Genomic DNA, 21,703 nt, shown 5'->3' on the forward strand with positions numbered 1-21,703 from the left:
ATTACATATTTACATCGTGCCTGTCAAATGTACAAACGCAGACATCATGTAACTCGAAATAAAAATAAATGATCCATATAGCAAAATGCAGAACGAAAAACAAGTACATTTTTTCAATTACACTTTCCTTTTTTGTGTTCACATAAAACCACGTGCCACTTCTGAATAAATAAATTAACACAAAACACGGTAAATCCGTATTCTCCGTCCATTCCAAGAAACAATCAACACACGACTGACGCGCAAAATGGAAATCGTTTGTACCTACTCAATGTTTTTATAAAATTCTTTTCGCTGCAAAAAAGTTAAAAAATGAAATGGTCACGAAAAAATGTAAATGGTCTTTATGGCCATGCAATGGTTCTAGACATGTCTATACTTAACCTATAAAAATACTTTTTTCCCGACCATTTAATGGTCTCAAATTCTATCATTTAAATGATAGAACATGTTTGCGGTATTTGAGAACCATTCAAATGCTTATTGCCACCGTACATTTTTCTCCGCTCGAAAACTATTTTTACAAAGACAAAATACATGGTTTTCGCGGCAATTACATGCTCTAGATAAGCATTAAATGGATGCGGCAACCATGTCCAAACATGGTTTTTCTGTGCGTGTACATTTATATCTAATTCTACATCATCCTATGTGGGTGTATCTGTTTACATCTAAAGGGGCCAATTTTGAGATCTTTTCATATCTGTTTCGATCCCGGAATGGGGCATGCTATTTTTCAGTGTATGGTGGAAGGTATAAAAATGCCAAAAATGTGCAATTCGTTTCCGGATGGAAATACGAAATGTGCTAGGAAATTGAGTAAAGATATTTATTATCCATGTATGTAGTTTTTTCCGCAATGCATATTAAGTTGTTTCGAAATGAATAATGGGTTATAGTGGCATCTGGCTCAATAACACCATATTATCTAAGCTATTAATTGCATTTAAAAATTTATAAAAGTTAAATTCACTTAACCCATATCATAGACAATAGATATATGGTTGAGACGTCCGATTTCCAGGAATATTTTCATATTCAATATTACCGCAGACTAGACGTGGTTCAGGGTTTTAATATAACTTGTGTTATAAACGGAAGGACAAGCTTATAATCTCCCCATCCTATGGTGGAGGTTATAAGATTAAAGTAACTAAAACCCCTTTTATAAAAGGAGGGCGCGGCAGGATTCAAATCTGGATTCCAAGCTATGACGTTTTCCGTAGTCATATTGTAGAATCATTGTAAAAACTTGCCCACTGGGTACCAATTTCCGTTGCTAATGGAACCCATTATTTTTAAAACTTTAAAAATAATGTTCACTCAAAAAAAGTTACATCGTATTGATTCCGAGTCAAAGATGCTGCTTCTTTAAAATAAAGGCATTAGTTTAAATATCCAAGTTATGACAGATACTTCAAAGTACAAAATGATAAAAAAAAAAACTTTAAACCAAAGAAGCTAAATCCTCAAAATAATATTGCCCAAAAATATTTGTAATTAAATTGTATTATTTTTTTTGAAATTTTCCACAACCCAATGAAATTTTCCGTTTTTGTCTCAAATATTTTATGAACTAATCGTAGGTATATAGTTCATTGACCGTACATATAAGTTCAATATAAACTAACTCAGAAGAAAATTTTCATATGATTCCCAAAAATAGTAAGAACGAACTACTTTATGGTTAAAAAGGTCGTGATTTGGCGCCAATGATTTTTGTTCGTTAAGTTTAGTTAATTTGTCTTCTATGAGAGGATGTAATTTCGTGAAGTGCAGTTAAAAAGTACTCCATGATTTTAAGGATTTTAAATTCTACCTATAATATTGTTTACCTTTTTTCTGTGTAGTATTATCGAGAATTTACGTATTCCTGTTAAAGTTGGATACAAACGCACGCATTAATTGAGTAAAATTTAGTTTAGAATTAATTATTTTAAAAAGGAAAATAAGTGCAGAAAGCGAACAAAGACGCATACTTTGGCGACAGTATCTAAAGATTCAATATTTCAGTTAATTTAAGAACGATTTCTTCAAATCAAAAATGTGTTTCTTTACGGAGGGACGGGAATTTGCAAAAATTGTGTCCTAAATTTAATAAAAAAAACAGTTTTAGAGCAAAGATTATAAACTTTATTTTAATATCATTATTTTAACCCTTCTCCGTTAAGATGACGACGCTTTATTTCATTTTCGATCTACACAGAAAAAAAATTTCCGTAGTTAAATTAACTCTAAATTTAACTTGTTTTTATTGGAAAAAATTTATTTGCTAGTAGTTAAATTTTATTATTTTTATCGAAATTTTCCACAGCGTAATGAAATCTTACTTTTTTAAGTATGTCTCAAAAATTTCATGAACTAAACGTGAGTATAAAGTTCAATGACCGTACACATAAGTTCAATATGTACTAAAGCAAAAGAAAAATTTCCTACGATTCCCAAAAATAGTTAGAATGAACTACTGTATAGTAATGATTTGGCGCCAATGATTTTCTTCTTTACTTTTAGTTAATTTTTTCTTCTATGAGAGGATGTAATTTCGTGAACTGTAGTTAAAAAGTATAACAGGGCATTAAAATTTCCTGGTTTTAACAACGCTTTATGGAAATCTCAAAATGTGGAGTAAAATTTTGTTCAATTTTCGTGCGAGGTAGTTCATTCTTTCTATAAAACAGTTCACATTTTTTTCGGTGTAAAATGCATTTTAGTCGATTGGGAAATGATAAATTTAAGTTATACTAATTCAACCATTTTATGAATATTTGTTTTATACAAATCAAAATAAAAAATTTAATAAGAAACTAAACTCAATTTTAGTTCTCATTTTTGCACACGATGCAAATTAACATATAGCGTCTTGAAATAAGCCGTAATCAAAATGACGAAGGATGACGTTAGTGTACAAAAAATAAGGATGAAAGGTATATTAACTTTGTCATTCCGTTTGTAACACATCGAAATATTGCTCTAAGATCCTATAAAGTATATATATTCTGGGTCGTGGTGAAATTCTGAGTCGATCTAAGCTTGTCCGTCCATTCGTCCGTCTGTTGAAATCACGCTAACTTCCGAACGAAACAAGCTATCGACTTGAAACTTGGCACAAGTAGTTGTCATTGAGGTAGGTCAGATGGTATTGCAAATGGGCCATATCGGACCACTTTTACGTATAGCCCCCATATAAACCGACCCTCAGATTTGGCTTGCGGAGCCTCTTGGAGGAAAAATTCATCCGATCCGTATGAAATGCGGTACATGGTGTTAGTATATGGTCTCTCACAACCATGAAAAAATTGGTCCACATCGGTCCATAAATATATATATAGCCCCCATATAAACCGATCCCCAGATTTTGCTTGCGGAGCCTCTAAGAGAAGCAAATTTCATTCGATCCGGCTGAAATTTGGTACATGGTGTAACTATATGGTCTCTAACAACTATGCAAAAATTGGTCCACATCGGTCCATAATTATATATAGCCCCCATATAAACCTATCCCCCGATTTGGATTTGGCAGCCGATCCGGCTGAAATTTGGTACATGTTGTTAGTATATGGTCTGTAATAACCATGCAAACTTTGGTTCATATCGGTCCATAATTATATATAGCCCTCATATAAACCGATTCCCATATTTGACCTCAGGAGCCTCATGGATGAGAAAATTCATCCATTCCAAAATTGGTCCATATCGGTCTATAGTTATATATAGCCGATCCCCAAAAATAATCTACCAAAATTTTATTTCTATAGAAAATTTTGTCAAAATTTTATTACTATAGAAAATTTTCTCAAAATTTTATTACTATAGAAAATTTGGTCAAAACTTTATTACTATAGAAAATTTTGTAAAAATTTTATTACTGTACAAACTTTTTTCAAAATTTTATTTCTATAGAAAATTTTGTCAAAATTTTATTTTGATAAAAAAATTTTGTCATACTGAATTATTTACGTATTTAATCGGCCTTTTTTGCTTAAGTGTTATCGCAACCCAAGTAATTCTATTGTGGATGACAGTCTTTAGTACAAGTTTCTATGCAATCTATATACGGCCGAACTTACGTCCGTATATACTTGTTTTTATTTCAAACGGAGTAAAAATTAATAAAATGGTGCAAATTATTAAAATTTTGTCTAAGAAGATGCTGAATCCGTTCTAGAAAAATTGTGAATGTATGAATGTTTTTGAGGTCAAACGTTCCAGACTAGCGTTAAAATGTATTAAAAATCATAAAAAATTAAATTATTTATTTGGTAAAAATATCACAGAATTTTATAATCCGCATCCAAAACACTGTATTCGGATCACACCTTAAGAAGTATATCACAAGCACATCCCAGCAAAAAAAAATTGGAAGTTGTTCCACAAACATTTTTTAAGAGCATTTTGGGACCGTAATCAATTTTTACCACTTCCAATGAAGTTCTTTAAACGCTATTTGGCGGTTTAAAGTTAAAATTTAAATTTTGGACAATAAATCAATAAGGAAGTAGAAAAAGAATAAAATTGCGAGAATTTTAAATTTTTTTATTGAGTTCAAATGGAGAACGTAGAAATATATTTTCTACAACAATATACACCGAAAATAACAAAATAAAAACGACAAAAAACAATCTTAAAAAAATTTGCCGATGGGGAGATTTGAATCTGTGTCCTTATTTTTCATTCATACGCGGACGTAAAAGACTGTTTTTCATATGTTTGGGTGCAAAAATTATATGTTTGGAACACAAATTTTTAGCACATTTTTAAGTGCAAGCATATAATGTTCATAAACTAGTACAAAATGTTTGGGACATATATGTTAATATGTTAGAACATATTATGTTTTGGACATAACATTTTTTAATATATAATATATGTGAATGCAAAAATATATTAATTTAGAAATTGCCTATAAACATGTATGTGTGAGAGACCGAGAGAGTATTCTGAAAGTAAAAAATGGATGTAACCAATTGTCGCCTTAAAAATATATACATACAAAGTTTTTTCTACCATCATTAAACGTTTTTTCTACCAGTGTATGCCTGAGGTGAAACATAATATGTTTGAACAATAGAAACAATATTTTGTTTTGACCAATCCTGAAAATATAGATGCTTGAAGCAGAATGTGTTTGGGAGTATATATTACAGAAGCGATGTTTTTTAAGGGTGTACTAATAAAGAACACCACGAGAAGTAGTTAGAATGTTATGCCTTGATGGAATATTACGATAATATTACAAACATTTGAATTGACGTTTCGACGCTTCGTATTCGATGGCGTTTGTTCCAACAGACCCAGGTTCAACCCTTGGTGGGAGCGAAAAAGTTTTTCAAATTGTAAAAATTATATAATTAGAATATTAAAGTGTAATTAAAAACGTAAAAATAAAAAGTGGAATTGGTGAAGAAATGTTTGTTTTTTATTTTTTTTTAGTTTCTCCAAATGAGCTTCCAAGGCACAACTTCTAAAGAAATACAAAGGATGCAAAAACAGAGTACTTCCGTCCTATGACTACCCATGTAAAATTAATTTTGCATCACTTTCGGATCCAAAATGAACATTTTTGGCGACGCTTTTTTACTGTGTGTATAAACCAAAAATGGTTAAAACAAATTTGCCAGATTCTTATCCCGATGAACATGGTTGAGTAATTCCATTACATGGGAATTACTTTCGGAAGCTTGCAACTCGTATCTGATCGGTTCAGAGAAATAGTGGAGAAAAAAATCTCAAAGCCATACTGTGTAGATTACTTCAGCTCTGTTTTAGTTTTGTAAAAACACTCATAAGAAGTAAGATCCCTGTAATGACAGTAAAAATAACATTGTACGTAAATCAGATTATGGACTTCCTTGCGATTATGTAAAATCAACGTGCAAATGCTATAAGGTCGCCGTGAAATTTTCTCACAATATGATCACGACAATCGCTTTTCCTATCCCCATATTAGTACTTTAAAGAGCAAGTTTGTTATATTTTATAGTTAGAGCTTCATATAGACTCTCTCCATCCTAATAAACGAATTTATATGGATTTATTTATGATTTGTTGTTCGAATTGAAAACCCTCTAATTTTTCATAAGACAGATAAATTACATGATAAAGTTTATTTAAGTATAATAATAAAAAAAAAAAATATATAAGCGAGTTAAATATATATATATATATACATGTTTAGATATGCGACCTAAGGTTATTGATTTGGCTCGCTGATTGGTCTCTTAATATATCTCCAGTATGTAAGGGGTATCGGTTAATGTTCAAATGTAATCCTACTTGAAAATTTGTATAAATACATAGAATGAAATTCAAAACTGATATTCATTAACTTTTCTTGTTTTCAGACACGCAATACTGACGACTAGATCACAACGACGGCTATGACGGAAAACGAGCCCCTAAATGAAAAATCCGCAACAAATGGAAAAATCGTAGCAATAGACAATAGCCGGTTAAAAAGCGGTAGTCTACCTACAAATGGAAAACACTTCAAAGAGAAGGGTTCCGAGGTGTTCGAGCATATTGAAGCTCCATGTTGTCGCGATATACACGGAGCTAAGGAACCACCAGATGGAGGAATGCGAGCTTGGTTGGTAATGATCAGTGCATTCCTGTGTAATGGAGTAATATTTGGAATCATCAATACCTACGGTGTCATACACAAATTGCTAACGGAACGTTTAGAAGAGCAGGGTGATACTGAGGCATCGAGTAAAGCAGGTAAGTTCATTAAAGTGACTGAAGTATATATGAAAAACAGTTTTAAGGATTCATTCAGTAAATTTTTGTTGGATCCAACATTTTTGAGATTCACATAAGGATTTTTGTTTTGATTCTGATGCAAATACGTGGCTTCTTTAAATCTAAAATCTGCGTGCAATGAAATTGAAATTGTTATGAAAATCTCCTTTGACGAATTTTCCTTTTTCACTTCGCCATAACAAAGATATTTATGTACTGATAAATGTCAGGTAATAAATCCACATTATAATCAACACTTCAAAGTAAAAACTCTTGTTAATATAGAAACAAAACCTGCAACTAAATCTGATTTATGATTAAGGAGAATTGTTCTAATCCAAACACATAGGACTTTAACAGAGGTACCGAAATTTACCCCCATATTCATAAAAGTTGACGTAAATTTAAGCCTACTATTACCATACAAATTCCTTCGATAAACTGTCAGTAAATTATTATGTAAATATTAAAGTATAACTATTATAAATTTAATGGACTAGAAATTTCAAACGATCTTCGGTGATCTAAAACTTCGTTTGGGATGAAAGTATTTTTTTGCGTGTAGAGATCAGAGAATTAGGCCGCCGATACGATTTTTGGCCAGTCGACTAAAACATATTTCAACAAGTATATGTGGCCGTAAGTTCGGCCAGGCCTAAGCTTATGTACCCTCCTCCTTGGGTTGCATAGAAACTTCTACTAAAGACTGTCATCCACAATCGAATTAATTGGGTTGAGGTAACACTTGCCTTGTAAGTTAGTCCATACGTGGTATATATTAAACTAAAAAAAGACCAATTAAATACGTACATAATTCAGTTTGACAAAATTTTCTATAGAAATAAAATTGTGATCAAATTTTCTATAGAAATAAAATTTTGACAAAATTTTCTATAGAAATAAAATTTTTACAAAATTTTCTATAGAAATAAAATTTTGACAAAATTTTCTATAGAAATAAAATGTTGACAAAATTTTCTACAGAAATTAAATTTTGACAAACTTTTCTATCGAAATTAAATTTTGACAAAATTTTCTATAGAAATAAAATTTTGACAATATTTTCTATAGAAACAAAATTTTGACAACATTTTCTATAGAAATAAAATTTTGACAAAATTTCCTACACCCAGAAAAAAGTGCCTTCGAAACTAAAGGAAAAATTTTTCATAAATATAGTTTATCCATTTTATTTCCATTAAGGTAAATTTTTGTGAAAAATAATAAAATTTACTCATTTCAGTAAAAAAATCCTAAACTGTAAGCAGTTAGGAATAGTTCATTAACTAGAATAAGGCATAGAATTTTACTCATACTATTTTCTTCGCTGGGTATAAGAATTTACTACTGAGAAAGAAAATTTTATTCACCGATAACAAAGCATTCGTAAAAATAAACAAAAACCGAACTAAAACCAAGTTTCCTCAAAATTAGTAAAATTTCGTATAAAATGATAATTGCGACTTCCTTTATAATAGAAAGTTTTTCATACATACGAACAACACTTGGCATAGAAAAATATTTTAGTTCATTCGTACTAAGAAGTATGCAATCCTTTCAAAACTTAAGGAAACACACTTGTTAGAATATAGGAAATTTTCCTAAATTTCTATTGTCTACCTGTAATCGATACCTGTCATCGTAATCGATGTGTTTGCGCGTGGGTGTAATCGATATATTTGCGCGTCGGTTGTTTTTTTAGTTGGAATCGCGTTGTTTTGGTATACGGAGAGATTGTTAAAAAATAATATGGTAAAATAATATAATAAATAACAAATAAAATATTTGTTATTTTAAATTAGTGAGAAAATTTTTCGTTTTTTTAAATAAATCTATCAATGTTCGTGATAGTGTATAAAGAAAGAAAACACCAGCAGAATAACAACCCTTTCATTTGTCTTCATTTTGGAATCTTCAATTATCAGGTAATATTCAGTGACGCTAACCTTTTGCAACAAAAATGTTTTATGATTTTTTATATTTGTAGGTATTGAAATTGTAAAAGGAGGATAAAATCGTTAGGCAGCAACTTATTAAAAGTGAAAAGTACAAGAAGAAGAAAAAGTGCGTTTTACAGTTGATAATATCACACGGAAATTGGAAATAGTGGAATAATAAACTAATATTTCAAAGAGATTCGATGCTGTTGATTCTTAATAAATATATTCAATATATTAATAAAACATGTCTTTTATTGAAGATCAAATTGCTTATAGAAATAAATAAAATTGTATTTAAAAACGAAGGTAAGCAGTTCTAATTATGAAGTAAAAGTTTTACCACAAATGTGTAAGATTTGTCGAAATGAATGAAAAAATTTCAATAAAATCATTCCATATATGAATTCAAATTAGTTAAATTTTTTCATTCTGTAGTATAGTGGTATATAAATATAGGAAAATGTTAACTAATATATGGAATGCATTATTCCTAATTTCTACGAAAATCACATCGTTCAAACAAATAAAAATGTCTTTGGCGCTATACGAAGTTCAACTTTCTTCACAATGAGTTCATTTTAACTTAAAGAAGCGGTCACTTTTTTCTGGGTGTATAAAAATAAAATTTTGACAAAATTTTCTATAGAAATAAAATTTTGCACAAAATTTTCTATACAAATAAAATTTAACAAAATTTTCTATGGAAACGAAATTTTGACAAAATTTTCTATAGAAATAAAATTTTGGTATTTTTTTTTAGCGATATGGACCAATTTTTGTGTGATTGGCGATCGGTTATGTAAACTATAGACCGATATGGACCAATTTTTGCATGGCTGTTAGCGGCCATATACTAGCGAAATGTACCAAAATTCAACCGAATGGGATGAATTTTGCTCCTCCAAGACGTTTCGGAGGTCAAATCTGGGGATCGATCTATACGAGGGCTATATATAATTATGGACCGATATGGACCAATTTTTGCATGGTTGAAAGAGACCATATATGTACTAACATCACGTACCACATTTTAACCGAATCGGGTGAATTTTGCTCCTCCAAGATGCTCCGGAGGTCAAACCTGGGAATCGGTTTATATGGGGGCTATATATAATTATGGACCGATATGGACCAATTTATGCAAGGTTGTTAGAGACCTTATACTAACACCACGTACCAAATTTCAACCGGTTCGGATGGATTTTGCTCCTCCAAGATGCTCCGGAGGTCAAATCTGGGGATCGGTTTATATGGGGGCTGTATATAATTATTGACCGATATGGACCACTTTTTGCATGGTCGTTAGAGGGCATATACTAACACCAAGTACCAAATTTCAACCGGATCGAATGAATTTTGCTCCTCCAAGAGGCTCTGCAAACCAAATCTAGGGGTCGGTTTATATGGGGGCTATACGTAAAAGTGGACCGATATGGTCCATTTTCAATACCATCCGACCTACATCAATAACAACTACTTATGCCAAGTTTCAAGTCGATAGCTTGTTTCGTTCGGAAGTTAGCGGGATTTCAACATACGGACGGACATGGATAGATCGACTTAGAATTTCACCACGACCCAGAATATATATACTTTATGGGGTTTTAGAGCAATATTTCGATGTGTTACAAACGGAATGACAAAGTTAATATACCCCCATCCTATGGTGGAGGGTATAAAAACATACGACTTTAATGGAGGGATGCAAAATTCGAATATAAAGAAAACTATTCAAAAAACGCATCAAATTTCATCCGGATCAAGAGACTCCGAAAATCAAATTGGGGCATCGGTTTATATGGGACTGATATGTACGAATTTTTGCATCACGTACCAAATTTCAACAAGATTGTACTAAATTTTCTCTTCCAAGAGTCTCCGGAAGTTAAATCTTGGAGTCGGATTATATGGGGCCTATACCTAAAAGATGGCTCATTTGCAACACCATCCAACCTACAACAATAACAATTATTTATGCCAAGTCGATATTATGTTTCAATAGAAGTTAGTATGATTTCAACATACAGGCGGACGGGCATCACTAGACCGACTCAACATTTCACCATGACCCATAATATATATAGGGTTTATCGGGTCTGAGATCAATATTTCGATGTGTTACAAACGAAAATCATGGATCATTCGTTTAGTGAGCCAACACCCTAAGCACTTCACCAAGTAGCTCCTATACTTATCACCAGCACACAAGGAACATATACAACAAAGCATATCTATTTATAGACTAAAGTGTAATTCACACACAAGTACATTTACAGAAACTTCTACTTTAGTTGGAAACGCATGACGGGACGGTTCTTGCAAACGATACAGCTTTTGTGCAGAACAAAAATGAAATAATGTAATTTTACATAAATATAACATAAGTCGATGGACACATTTCGTGAGTACCAATCTTCAATAGTGACAACATTTTAGTCACGCAGAAACATCTACTACATCCCAGCAAAAAATGGAGCACCATTTCAGCAGGATTCTATTTAAGGGAGAGAGGCAGTAACAAATGCGTACCAAGCAATTTGTGTGGGTGATGTCCCGTTTTAGAGCAGCTTCTATATAGCGCTGATACAATTGCTACTTTGAAGCACTGATTTTAAAATATCTATTAAGCGCTAGAAGTGGCGCGTTTTCTTCTTTTTTAAATAGCTAAAGAACTAAAAAGGATCATACTAACAATAATAGCCCTTACCACTTATAATTTATTTTAAAATATATTTTTTATTTCAAATTAAAAAAATTAAATAGAAAAATAATTACATGTGACAATTACGCTAAATTTTAATATGCCACGATTTTGCTTGAATTTACCGTTTGTGATGAAAGTAAACACCAAAATCCCACTTAAATGAAATAAAAAATAAATGAAATGATATACAGTTGGAAACCAAGAAAAACAACAAAAATAAAAAACTTACCTTAGTAGACGTAAAAACCGTCGACTTAGTCCGCGTGCTTGCGTTCCCGTGCGAGTACCACATTCAACTGACTTTTTGTCCGATTTGTACATGTAATTTTAAAAATATTACTGGAGAGAGATTGAAAAATATGAAAATGAAAAATATGATGTTTTCATTATTTTTCATCATAATTCGCCTGCAGAAAATCAGCACGAAATGACTTATCGCTTTGTGCCTTACGTTATTGCACCCGATGCATGCAGATGTACGGCACAACCGAATTAATAGCTTATTTTATAGCAATATTTCGTTCCACAAATACGGCACTAAATGAGTTTTCGTTTTCTGGCTTACACCAGTGCAGTATGTGCATGTGAAAAAGAGGCTCGATTTAGTAGATTTGCTCGGAATTGTTATACAATCTTGAGTTGCATATTTTATAGCATTAATGGTATGAAGAAAAACAGTACTACTTTTCATGCATCTATATTGCATGCATTGGTTGCAATAATGTGAACGATGCATGCAGTGTGGATGCACTGCTTACTTCATTGTATCCCAAAAAGCGCAACTAAACTCTTACTGCTGAAATATTTTTTGCTGGGATGCAATCAAAGATGCAGTATATTAGAATCTCCCAACATTATTTGCTGAATAGAACTATGTCGACATGGAGCGTTTTGATAAATCGCTCTTAAAAAATAACTGTTGCCTTCCCATTGCATAGTTTGGACCCTGCTTAGATAGTTGAGGTCAAACCACTGTGCAACCGATCAACCACGTTAGTTACGCTTCATTTATGTTCAATTGGATTACAATGGCAACAGCAATTTGGACTTTTGATACTCGTACTCTAGATATCATTTTAAGTGTAAATACTGGGAATTCTGAAGTCTTAGCAGTGGGGATATAAAAACAAGTCGATAAAACGTTTCCGTGCGTGCTGGTGAACTCAATCGAATGTGGTGGTTCTTCAAATGAATGGATGAATGAATGAATGCCCAGAATGCCCAGAAATGGGCAACCGAATGAATGGCTAAAGTTCAATTGATTCACGACTTTTGTCAAGGTTCATGTCTTTCTTATCAAAGAAAACCGCCACGATACAGCCAATATTACACATGAATGTCGTCCAATAGAAACCCTCACTCATTGACATTCCGTTTATCCAGAAGTAAAAAAAAATCGGAAGAAGTAAATGAGAAATACAATGCTCAATGAGCAATAAATTCTTTGAAATTTTTGTTTTCAGCCTGTGTGAAGTTCGATCAATAGCTGGCATTGTTTAATTTAATTTTTCCCGTTTATTAATTGTAACTGTGTTTCCGTTTCTTTTTCTCTCGAGGGAGGAAGTTTTCAATCGAGATAGGCGCTAGAGATATGCGCCCGTGAGTAAATTTTGAAAATTTTTGCTCATTCACTACATATGTTCAAAGATTGAAGACGACCCATTTTTGTTGGCGGCGTCATTCACTAAGGTTTTACTCTCGGAGAAGGCTTAACATCCCAGCAAAAAAAGCGTCGCCAAAAAAGTAATGAAAATATTCTTTTTGGATCCGGAAGTGGTGCAAAATTGACGCAGAAGCGATGAATTTAACATGGGCTTGTCATAGGACGGAATTCCTCCATTTCAACAGCCGTTGCACTGAATTTGCATCACTTCTTTAGGTGTGATCCGAATTCAATGTTTTGGATGTAAATTAAAAAATTCTGTGATATTTTGTCAAATTTTTTTTTAATTTTTATAATTTTTAATGAATTCTAACGTTTGACCTCAAATATTTTCAAAATTCACAATTTTTTCAGATTGAATTTAGCAATTTTTTTGACAAAATTTAAATGATTTGTACCATTTTATGAATTCTTACTCTGTTTTTAGCCTATTTGAAACAAAAAAGTTAAAATTATCCATTAAAAGTATGAAAAACCCAAGTTATAAAAAATTGAATTAAAAGAACTTCCTGGGTAGTTAGAATAAAGAACATCAATGGGAGTGCATCTTCTGGAAGTGCTTTTAAAGTTGTGCCTTTGGAAGAACTTCCAATTTTTTTGCTGATTTTAATATAGTCGACGGCGTATAGTTACTCATTCTAAAACGAGAAGTTGCTATATGTTACAGGTATTTTTAGTTAATGTTGTATCAGAATCACACAATGAAGTTGTTGAGTCACACAGCCGCCGACTACTTTTAGCTAGTCGACGCCGCCGATTATGTCAGCTCATTTCGACTAATATGTAGCCGACATTTAATGAAAATAGATTAATTTGAATCCGAAAAATTACTTAAAAATATTTTATTTTCTTCGAACAAAATAGTTTTATCCACCCAAACTAATTCAAAAGTGCAACAACATAGAACAGCTGAATAAAGTGTAAATTAGGTTAGGAACTAATGCCATAGAGGTTCTGTTATTAATTTGATTTTTAATGCATAATAGATAGGCGGCGGATAGGCCGATGCACCCTCAAAAAAAATCGCTTCTGTAACATTACTCCCAGACAAATTCTGCTTCAAGCATATTTATTTTCAAGATTTGTCCAAACAAAATATTGTTTGTACTGTTCAAACATATTGTATTTCGCCTTAGGCAGATATATTTTTATGGCGCAATTGGTTACATCCATTTTTTATTTGCAGCAAAATGTCATAAATATACTTGTGTAGGATTACAAATAAATGCTTCAGTATCAGGCTATATAGGAAATATGTTTTCTCCATTAAGAGTTAGCATAAAGGACCCAAAATGAATTATCTTTCCCAGCCAGATCTGTACTAAAGACTGTGGAAAAATTCAATCGCCCGAACGGAAACATGTACAGTCAGGCGTGTATGCACCCACAAAAAAATTGCCTCTGTAGCATATACTCCCAAACATATTCTGCTTCATGCATATATATTTTCAGAATTTGTTCAAACAAAAAAATGTTTGTACTGTGAAACATGTTATGTTTCACCCTAAGCATATCTTTGTTTAAGGCTCCAAATAGTTAATTCCAGTCTGTAAACATTTGGTTGCTTGCAGCAAAATGTCTTAAATATAATTGTGTTAGAATACAAGTAAGCACGTATGTTTGTACTTTATTTAAAAACAAGTATATACGGCCGTAAGTTCGGCCAGGCCGAAGCTTATGTACCCTCCACCATGGATTGCGTAGAAACTTCTGCCATCCACAATCGAATTACTTGGGTTGCGGTAACGCTTGCCGATGGCAATGTATCTTAAAACCTCCTAACACCGTCTTGTAAATTGTAAGTAAGTCCATATGTGGTATGTATACCCAGCAAAAACTCTCATTACCCGGTAATCTTGTAGGTAAGCCTATTTAAAAATTAATAACCACATATTAATTGGCATCAATTCGAATTACATTTACATACGCATGTCCTAGAAGGAAAGTACTTCTCCCCAGGCATACTTTTGGCCATAAAATAAGTAGTGCATTTAAAGCATATAATCACCTAATATGTAATGACTTATTCGTAGATACACCAAAGCTTGCAAAATAGCCACTTATTGTCTCAGGCAACCAAATCTCGAAAATATTGATTTCTATCGCCGATTACAATGAATCAAAATATGGCGAGTGATGCTGTAATAGGAGAACTACCCAGCAAAAAAATTTGGAAGTTCTTCCAAAGGTACAACTTTAAAAGCCCTTCCAGAAGATGCACTCCCAATGATGTTCTTTATTTTAACTACCCAGGAAGTTCTTTTAATTCAATTTTTTATAACTTGGGTTTTTCATACTTTTAATGGATAATTTTAACTTTTTTGTTTCAAATTGATTAAAAACAGTTTAAGAATTCATAAAATGGTACAAATCATTTATATTTTGTCGAAAAAAATGCTAAATCCAATCTGAAAAAATTGTGAATTTTTGAAAATATTTGAGATCAAACGTTTCCGACAAGCGTTGGAATCCCATAAAAATTATAAAAAAATTATAAAAATTATTTATTTGACAAAATATCACAGAATTGTTAATTTACATCCAAAACATTGAATTCGGATCACACCTAAAGAAGTTATGCAAATTCAGTGCAACGCCTGTTGAAATGGAGGACTTCCGTCCTATGACAAGCCCATGTTAAATTCATCACTTCTGCGTCAATTTTGCACCACTTCCGGATCCAAAAAGAACATTTTCATTACTTTTTTGGCGACGCTTTTTTTGCTGGGTACTTGAATAGAAACGAGTATTGCATAAATAAACAAAAAATCTAATAAATAATCTAAATAAGATTACACGCAAATTAATTTCACACTTAAAATAGAAATAAATGTAGGTTGTTTAAGGGAGTTGGATTCGTGAATTACGTTATAATATATCCAATAGCCAATTCACATATGGTTCGAAATCTACTAAAAGTGGATTTTATGTCTCTTTTTTATAAGGCAAATGGCATTTGGAATTTAGTTTAAGCGCATTTTGGAAGTGTAATGTGAATGAGGTATAAGAAAGCATATATTTAAAACATAATATGATAATGTCATTAAACACAATTATTATGAAATATTTGTGATAAAAATTTCTTAACGGAAAAATTTTCAGAATTGCCGTTACATTACATATTCTTTTTGATTTTTTATGTAAGTGCTCGATTATGTGAATAATTATACCTAATGGTACCATCATTTATTCTATTTTATTAATTCGTTAACTACAACTGACTAAAAATTAGAGAATAAAATTTCAAAAATTACGGAGAAGTATTTATTTTTGTCATTACAAGTTGGTCATTATAACTCGCCGCAATGTAATGCAACGTGTAATGACAGCTTTACTCCTGGTAATGTCAATTGTAATGAGATGTGGTTACCTAGTTTTTGCTGGGTATAATTCAGTTTGATAAAATTTTCTATAGAAATAATATTTTGACAAAATTTTCTGTAGAAATAAAATGTTGACAAAATTTTCTATAGAAATAAAATTTTTGTAGATTATTTTTGGCTCGAGTGGCAACCATGATTATGAACCGATATCGACCAATTTTTGTGTGATTGGGGATCGGCTATATCTAACGATAGACCAATATGGACCAAATTTGGTATGGTTGTTAACGGCCATATACTAACACCACGTTCCAAATTTGAACCGGATCAGATGTTAGAGACCATATACCAAATTTCAGCCGGATCGGATGAAATTTGCTTCTCTTTGAGGCTCCGCAAGCCAAATCTGGGGATCGGTTTATATGGGGGCTATATATAATTATGAACCGATGTGGACCAATTTTTGCATGGTTGTTAGAGATCAATACCATCCGACCTACATCAATAACAACTACTTATGCCAAGTTTCAAGTCGATAGTTTGTTTAGTTCGGAAGTTAGCATGATTTCAACAGACGGACGGACGGTCATGCTTAGATCGACTCAGAATTTCAGGACGACCCAGAATATATATACTTTATGGGGTCTTAGAGCAATATTTCGATGTGTTACAAACGGAATGACAAAGTTAATATACCCCCAATCCTATGGTGGAGGGTATAAAAATGTAAGTCGATAAGCAATCATGAACGAACACTCAACAACGTACACTTATGTAATTATATGTATTTCATTATTTATCTCCGTCACCATCTTTATCTTTTATTTTATTCTTTCTTTCTCTCTCTCTCTCTCTCACTCGCTCTTTCTCTCTCACTCGCTCTCTCTGACGTTCCCAAATTTATGCTATTTTAACCTCTGCCATTTGAAATCAGAGAATAAAACCGACCAATTTTTGTAGGCTGACATTTAATTTTTGTCATCAATCGTTTTTATGTTCTGCAAAAGAAAGCAATAACACAGAATGATTTTCGGTGAGGCGTCCACAAAGCGTGTAAATAATTTCACTCGGATGCGAAGGATTTCCGACCAATCAGCTTATCCACATTCCTTCTTAGAACTAGCATCGATTCAAGATTGATCTCGAAACAAGAACAGCTTACTCGAAAAGCAGTTCTACTAAGACCACATTGCATGAACTAGTCAGCTTTATTAAAAATTGACTATCTATCAATGGGTACACAATTGTGAAACTAAGACCAATTCTAATTCCTTAGGGGAAAATGGTATAGTGTTGCCATCGTTTATCAATCACTTTTGAATTTATCACTAGACGTTGTTATTGCCTGACCACGTGGACATTCTCTTATACAGAGAGAATAAAAAGACAAGAGGACGAAACTGTGAAGCGAAACTGCGTCAGTAGGTGGCAGTCATGAGGAAAATTTCTCTAATATCATGCAGTTTTTGTCGGCGCTTCTCTCAAATTACAAGCGCTTCGACCACAACGTCGTTAATACCAAAGCTGCAGGCATTGTGCGACATCTATACGGTTGACATTTGTTGTTTTTGTAGAAGAGAAATTTTCGTCCTCCTGTGTTTTTATTCTCTGAGAGAATAAGAGAAATTTTTGCCAACAAGCTTATTGTATTTGTCGTCGCGGAAAACTGTTTCGCATACCGCCTATCGCTATGGTTTTATTCACACACTTAGTTCGGTGTATTTTGGGCTACCAATGCAAGAAATACACATAAACAAGTGTTCTCCTTTCGTCGATCGATATGGTTATGTTTACAGGCTTAATCCTAACCTAAGTTAACCATTAAGTTAACAATTTTCTTTTAATTTTATAAGAGTACATGAACTTTAGCGCTTTCTTATGAGAATAATTAGTTGGATTTTCTGTTGATTTATTTAAAAATGTATTGAAGCAACCAAATTTGTCAACCCTTTCATCAGATTATTTGAGCATGTAAATCTGAAATTTGTAAATGTATATTTTAATTTGTATATAACTAATCTCAATCTCTTTTTTTGGCAAGTCGAAAACAATGTTTTTGGAAATCAAAATCAATATAATTGAATGCCAACTTTTGACGTATGGGAACTTTCGGCTTTCAGACATCCTATTTGGAACCATTGACCCAAGGTGGTTGAATTACTTTGAGAATCAAACACATTCTCTTGATTACTTTTCCCAGAAGAAAATATAACTACGTCCTATTGTTTACAACTTTTGCAACAAGTGGTAAAAACGAACGTTGACCCTAAAAAAGAAATGCTACTGACCCAGTTGCCATAGCCACCCACTGGCTCTAGCTTTTGTGCTGGTTTATCTGCTGCCTTCATTAGAAGCCTTTCAAGTGCATTATCATACACCTAACAAACAACATTTTTGCCACTTACGTTTTGCAATAAGTTCCGCAATTTGATCCAACGTCTGCTATTAGTTACTGACACATTCATCTGCAAAGGTATAGAGCATACATCTTCATACATTCATAGTCATAGTATGCTAAGTCGGAAATCGTAGTTTTGAAGGAGAGATGATCCACGATGACCACCTCATAAAATAAGTTTTTTATAGTTCACTGAAAAAACAGTGAACCCACCAGGAAGAAAACTTTCGGTTAATTTTAGAAAATTTTGAATATTTGTAGAAAATTTTAACTAAACGTTGGCATCACGCCGATGTCATAAAAATAAGTAAATATTTTCCGACAAATTTAAGAAAATTTATTAGACATAATTAAGTTTTTTCACTTGTTAAAGAAAATTTTGTAGTTTGAAGGAAAAACTTGGAGTTCAAAATTGCTAGAATACGAAGTTCATGATGGACGCTTTTTTGGATAATTTTACAAATTTAAAGAAATTCTGAGCTATTTTGTGGAAGACACGAATTTTGTAAATCTTTATGCTTCATTTGAGTATATTTTTTTCCTCGGTTTTAGTTAATTTAATTAACGTACACAAAAATTATTAGAGTAAAGGAAACTTTCTCCAAACATAATAATTCCATGAACTAAAATAAAGTTAAATTGGCTTTAGTGAAATAGAGAGTTCATTTTTTTGAGTGTTGGCATCATAAAATTTGAATTTTCAATTCACCAAGTGTGAAAAATCCATTTTCCTTCTATGTATGCTTTGTCGACTTAGCACATTTTAGTAGTAGCGTAGTAATATGTGACATTATTAAAACCTAAATTTAAAAGCGTAGTTGCAAAGGAAATTGTAATTGTCATTATGAAATTTGAGCCACGTTTGAAGGCAAAGGAGACCATATGACGGCGATTTTGAAAACAAAACTATCTTCCTGTTAACTTTGGTAATACATTAGGAATATAAAAGGGGTTGACACAAACGGCTTTCTTTTTTGAGTGACATAAGATGATTATTTATATGACGGCAAATTTGCTCTATTCTTATCACTTAAATTATACAATGAAATCAGTTTTTGCAAGTTTATCGATATCTTGTCTCTAACACATACGCCTCGGGACGCATATAAATTCACGAAATTACATTTGGATAAATTGACTAGATTGTCGGATTATTGAATGAAATGGTGATTTTTGACATGAACATAAAACGATTAAAACATGATTTACGTGTGGATGTTTCAGATTATGGTCAAATAAAGTTTTTAATGGGGCTAGGTTAGGTTTAGTCTAAGTGATCCGTTTTTTCACGATCACTTAGACTACTCGTATTCAGTACATTTAGGCCCATTTAGTTTTTACCATTGAACCCACCCGATTTTTTTCTTCTGTTAAACCAACCTGATTGTTCAAAAAACATTAGCAGATTGCTTAAGTTAAAATTTTCCGGGTCCGCCAGTAATTTAAAGTTATGTGTCCCTAAAACTCGCTTAGGTCTTACACAAAATGCAGGACACTCGCATAAGAGGTGTTTAATTGATTGGTTTTTTTCTCTGCAACATGACAGCTCATACAGTAGTCTTTATATTTCATTCTAATACTTTTATAGTTCGGTTTATAATTATATATACATAGAAAAAAATATCACCAAAATATGTCCAAAAGTTGATTGAAGTTTAAAAAACTTCAATTAAGACAATAATATGATACAATTAACTTTTTAATCAAGATAGAAACATTAAGTCAATGATTAATAATAAAAAAAAAATAATAATTGATTCAATTAACTTTTTAATCAAACTCGGAAGACTAAGTCAATTAAAACAAGTATATATGGCCGTAAGTTCGGCCAGGCCGAATCTTATGTACCCTCCACCATGGATTGCGTAGAAACTTCTACGAAAGACTGTCATCCACAATCGAATTACTTGGGTTGTGGTATCTTAAATCGTTTTCTAAATTGTGAGTTAGTCCATACGTGGTATATAACATATTAGACAAAAAGGTATGTATAGGTAAGTCTACAAATAATTACGAATCGATATGGACTTTTGCTCGGTACGTAGGGAGCCAGAATTGAAATATGGGGGTCGCTTATATGGGGGCTATATACAATTATGAACTTGATATGGACCAATTTTTGTGTGATTGGGGATCGATTTATCTGAGGGCTATATATAACTATAGACCGATATGGACCTAGTTAGGCATGGTTGTTAACGGCCATATACTAGCACAATGTACCAAATTTCAACTGACTCGGATGAAATTTGCTCCTCCAAGAGGCTCCAAAACCAAATCTCGGGATCGGTTTATATGGGGGCTATATATGATTATGGACTGATATGGACCACTTTTGGCATGGTTGTTAAATATCATAACTACCACCACGTACCAAATTTCAACCAGATCGGATGAATTTTGCTTCTCCAAAAGGCACCGGAGGTCAAATCTGGGGATCGGTTTATATGGGGCTATATATAATTGTGCACCGATGTGAACCAATTTTTGCATGGTAATTAGAGACCATATACTAACACCATGCACCAAATTTCAGCCGGATCGGATGAAATTTGCTTCTCTTAGAGGCTCCGCAAGCCAAATCGGGGGATCGGCTTATATGGGGGCTATATATAATTATGGACCGATGTGGACCAATTTTTCCATGGTTATTAGAGACCATATACCAAATTTCAGCCGGATCGGATGAAATTTGCTTCTCTTAGAAGCTCCGCAAGCCAAATCGGGGGATCGGTTTATATGGGGGCTATATATAATTATGGACCGATGTGGACCAATTTTTGCAAGGTTGTTAGAGACCATATACTAACACCATGTACCAAATTTCGGCCGGATCGGATGAAATTTGCTTCTCTTAGAGGGTCTGCAAGTCAAATTGGGGGGTCCGTTTATATGGGGGCTATACGTAAAAGTTGACCTATATGGCCCATTTGCAAT

The 21,703-nt window shown here is 32.7% G+C and overlaps 1 protein-coding gene and 1 long non-coding RNA gene across 4 annotated transcripts in view; one reads left to right on the plus strand and one right to left on the minus strand.

Moving 5' to 3' along the window:
• LOC142221293 (uncharacterized) overlaps window positions 1–21,703 on the minus strand; it is a 278,541-nt gene that overhangs the window by 193,640 nt on the left and 63,198 nt on the right. The window lies entirely within an intron of this gene.
• Window positions 1–21,703, plus strand: part of kar (monocarboxylate transporter 10-like protein kar) — an 83,800-nt gene that overhangs the window by 16,687 nt on the left and 45,410 nt on the right. For all 3 annotated transcript variants that reach the window (XM_075290954.1, XM_075290953.1, XM_075290955.1), the window contains exon 2: window positions 6,342–6,717. In XM_075290954.1, the coding sequence (XP_075147069.1) occupies window positions 6,378–6,717 (340 nt within the window). In that variant the 5' untranslated portion in view covers window positions 6,342–6,377. The remainder of the gene's footprint in view (window positions 1–6,341; window positions 6,718–21,703) is intronic.

This window comes from Haematobia irritans, chromosome 1 (assembly GCF_050003625.1).
Source record: "Haematobia irritans isolate KBUSLIRL chromosome 1, ASM5000362v1, whole genome shotgun sequence".
Lineage (NCBI taxonomy): Eukaryota > Metazoa > Arthropoda > Insecta > Diptera > Muscidae > Haematobia > Haematobia irritans.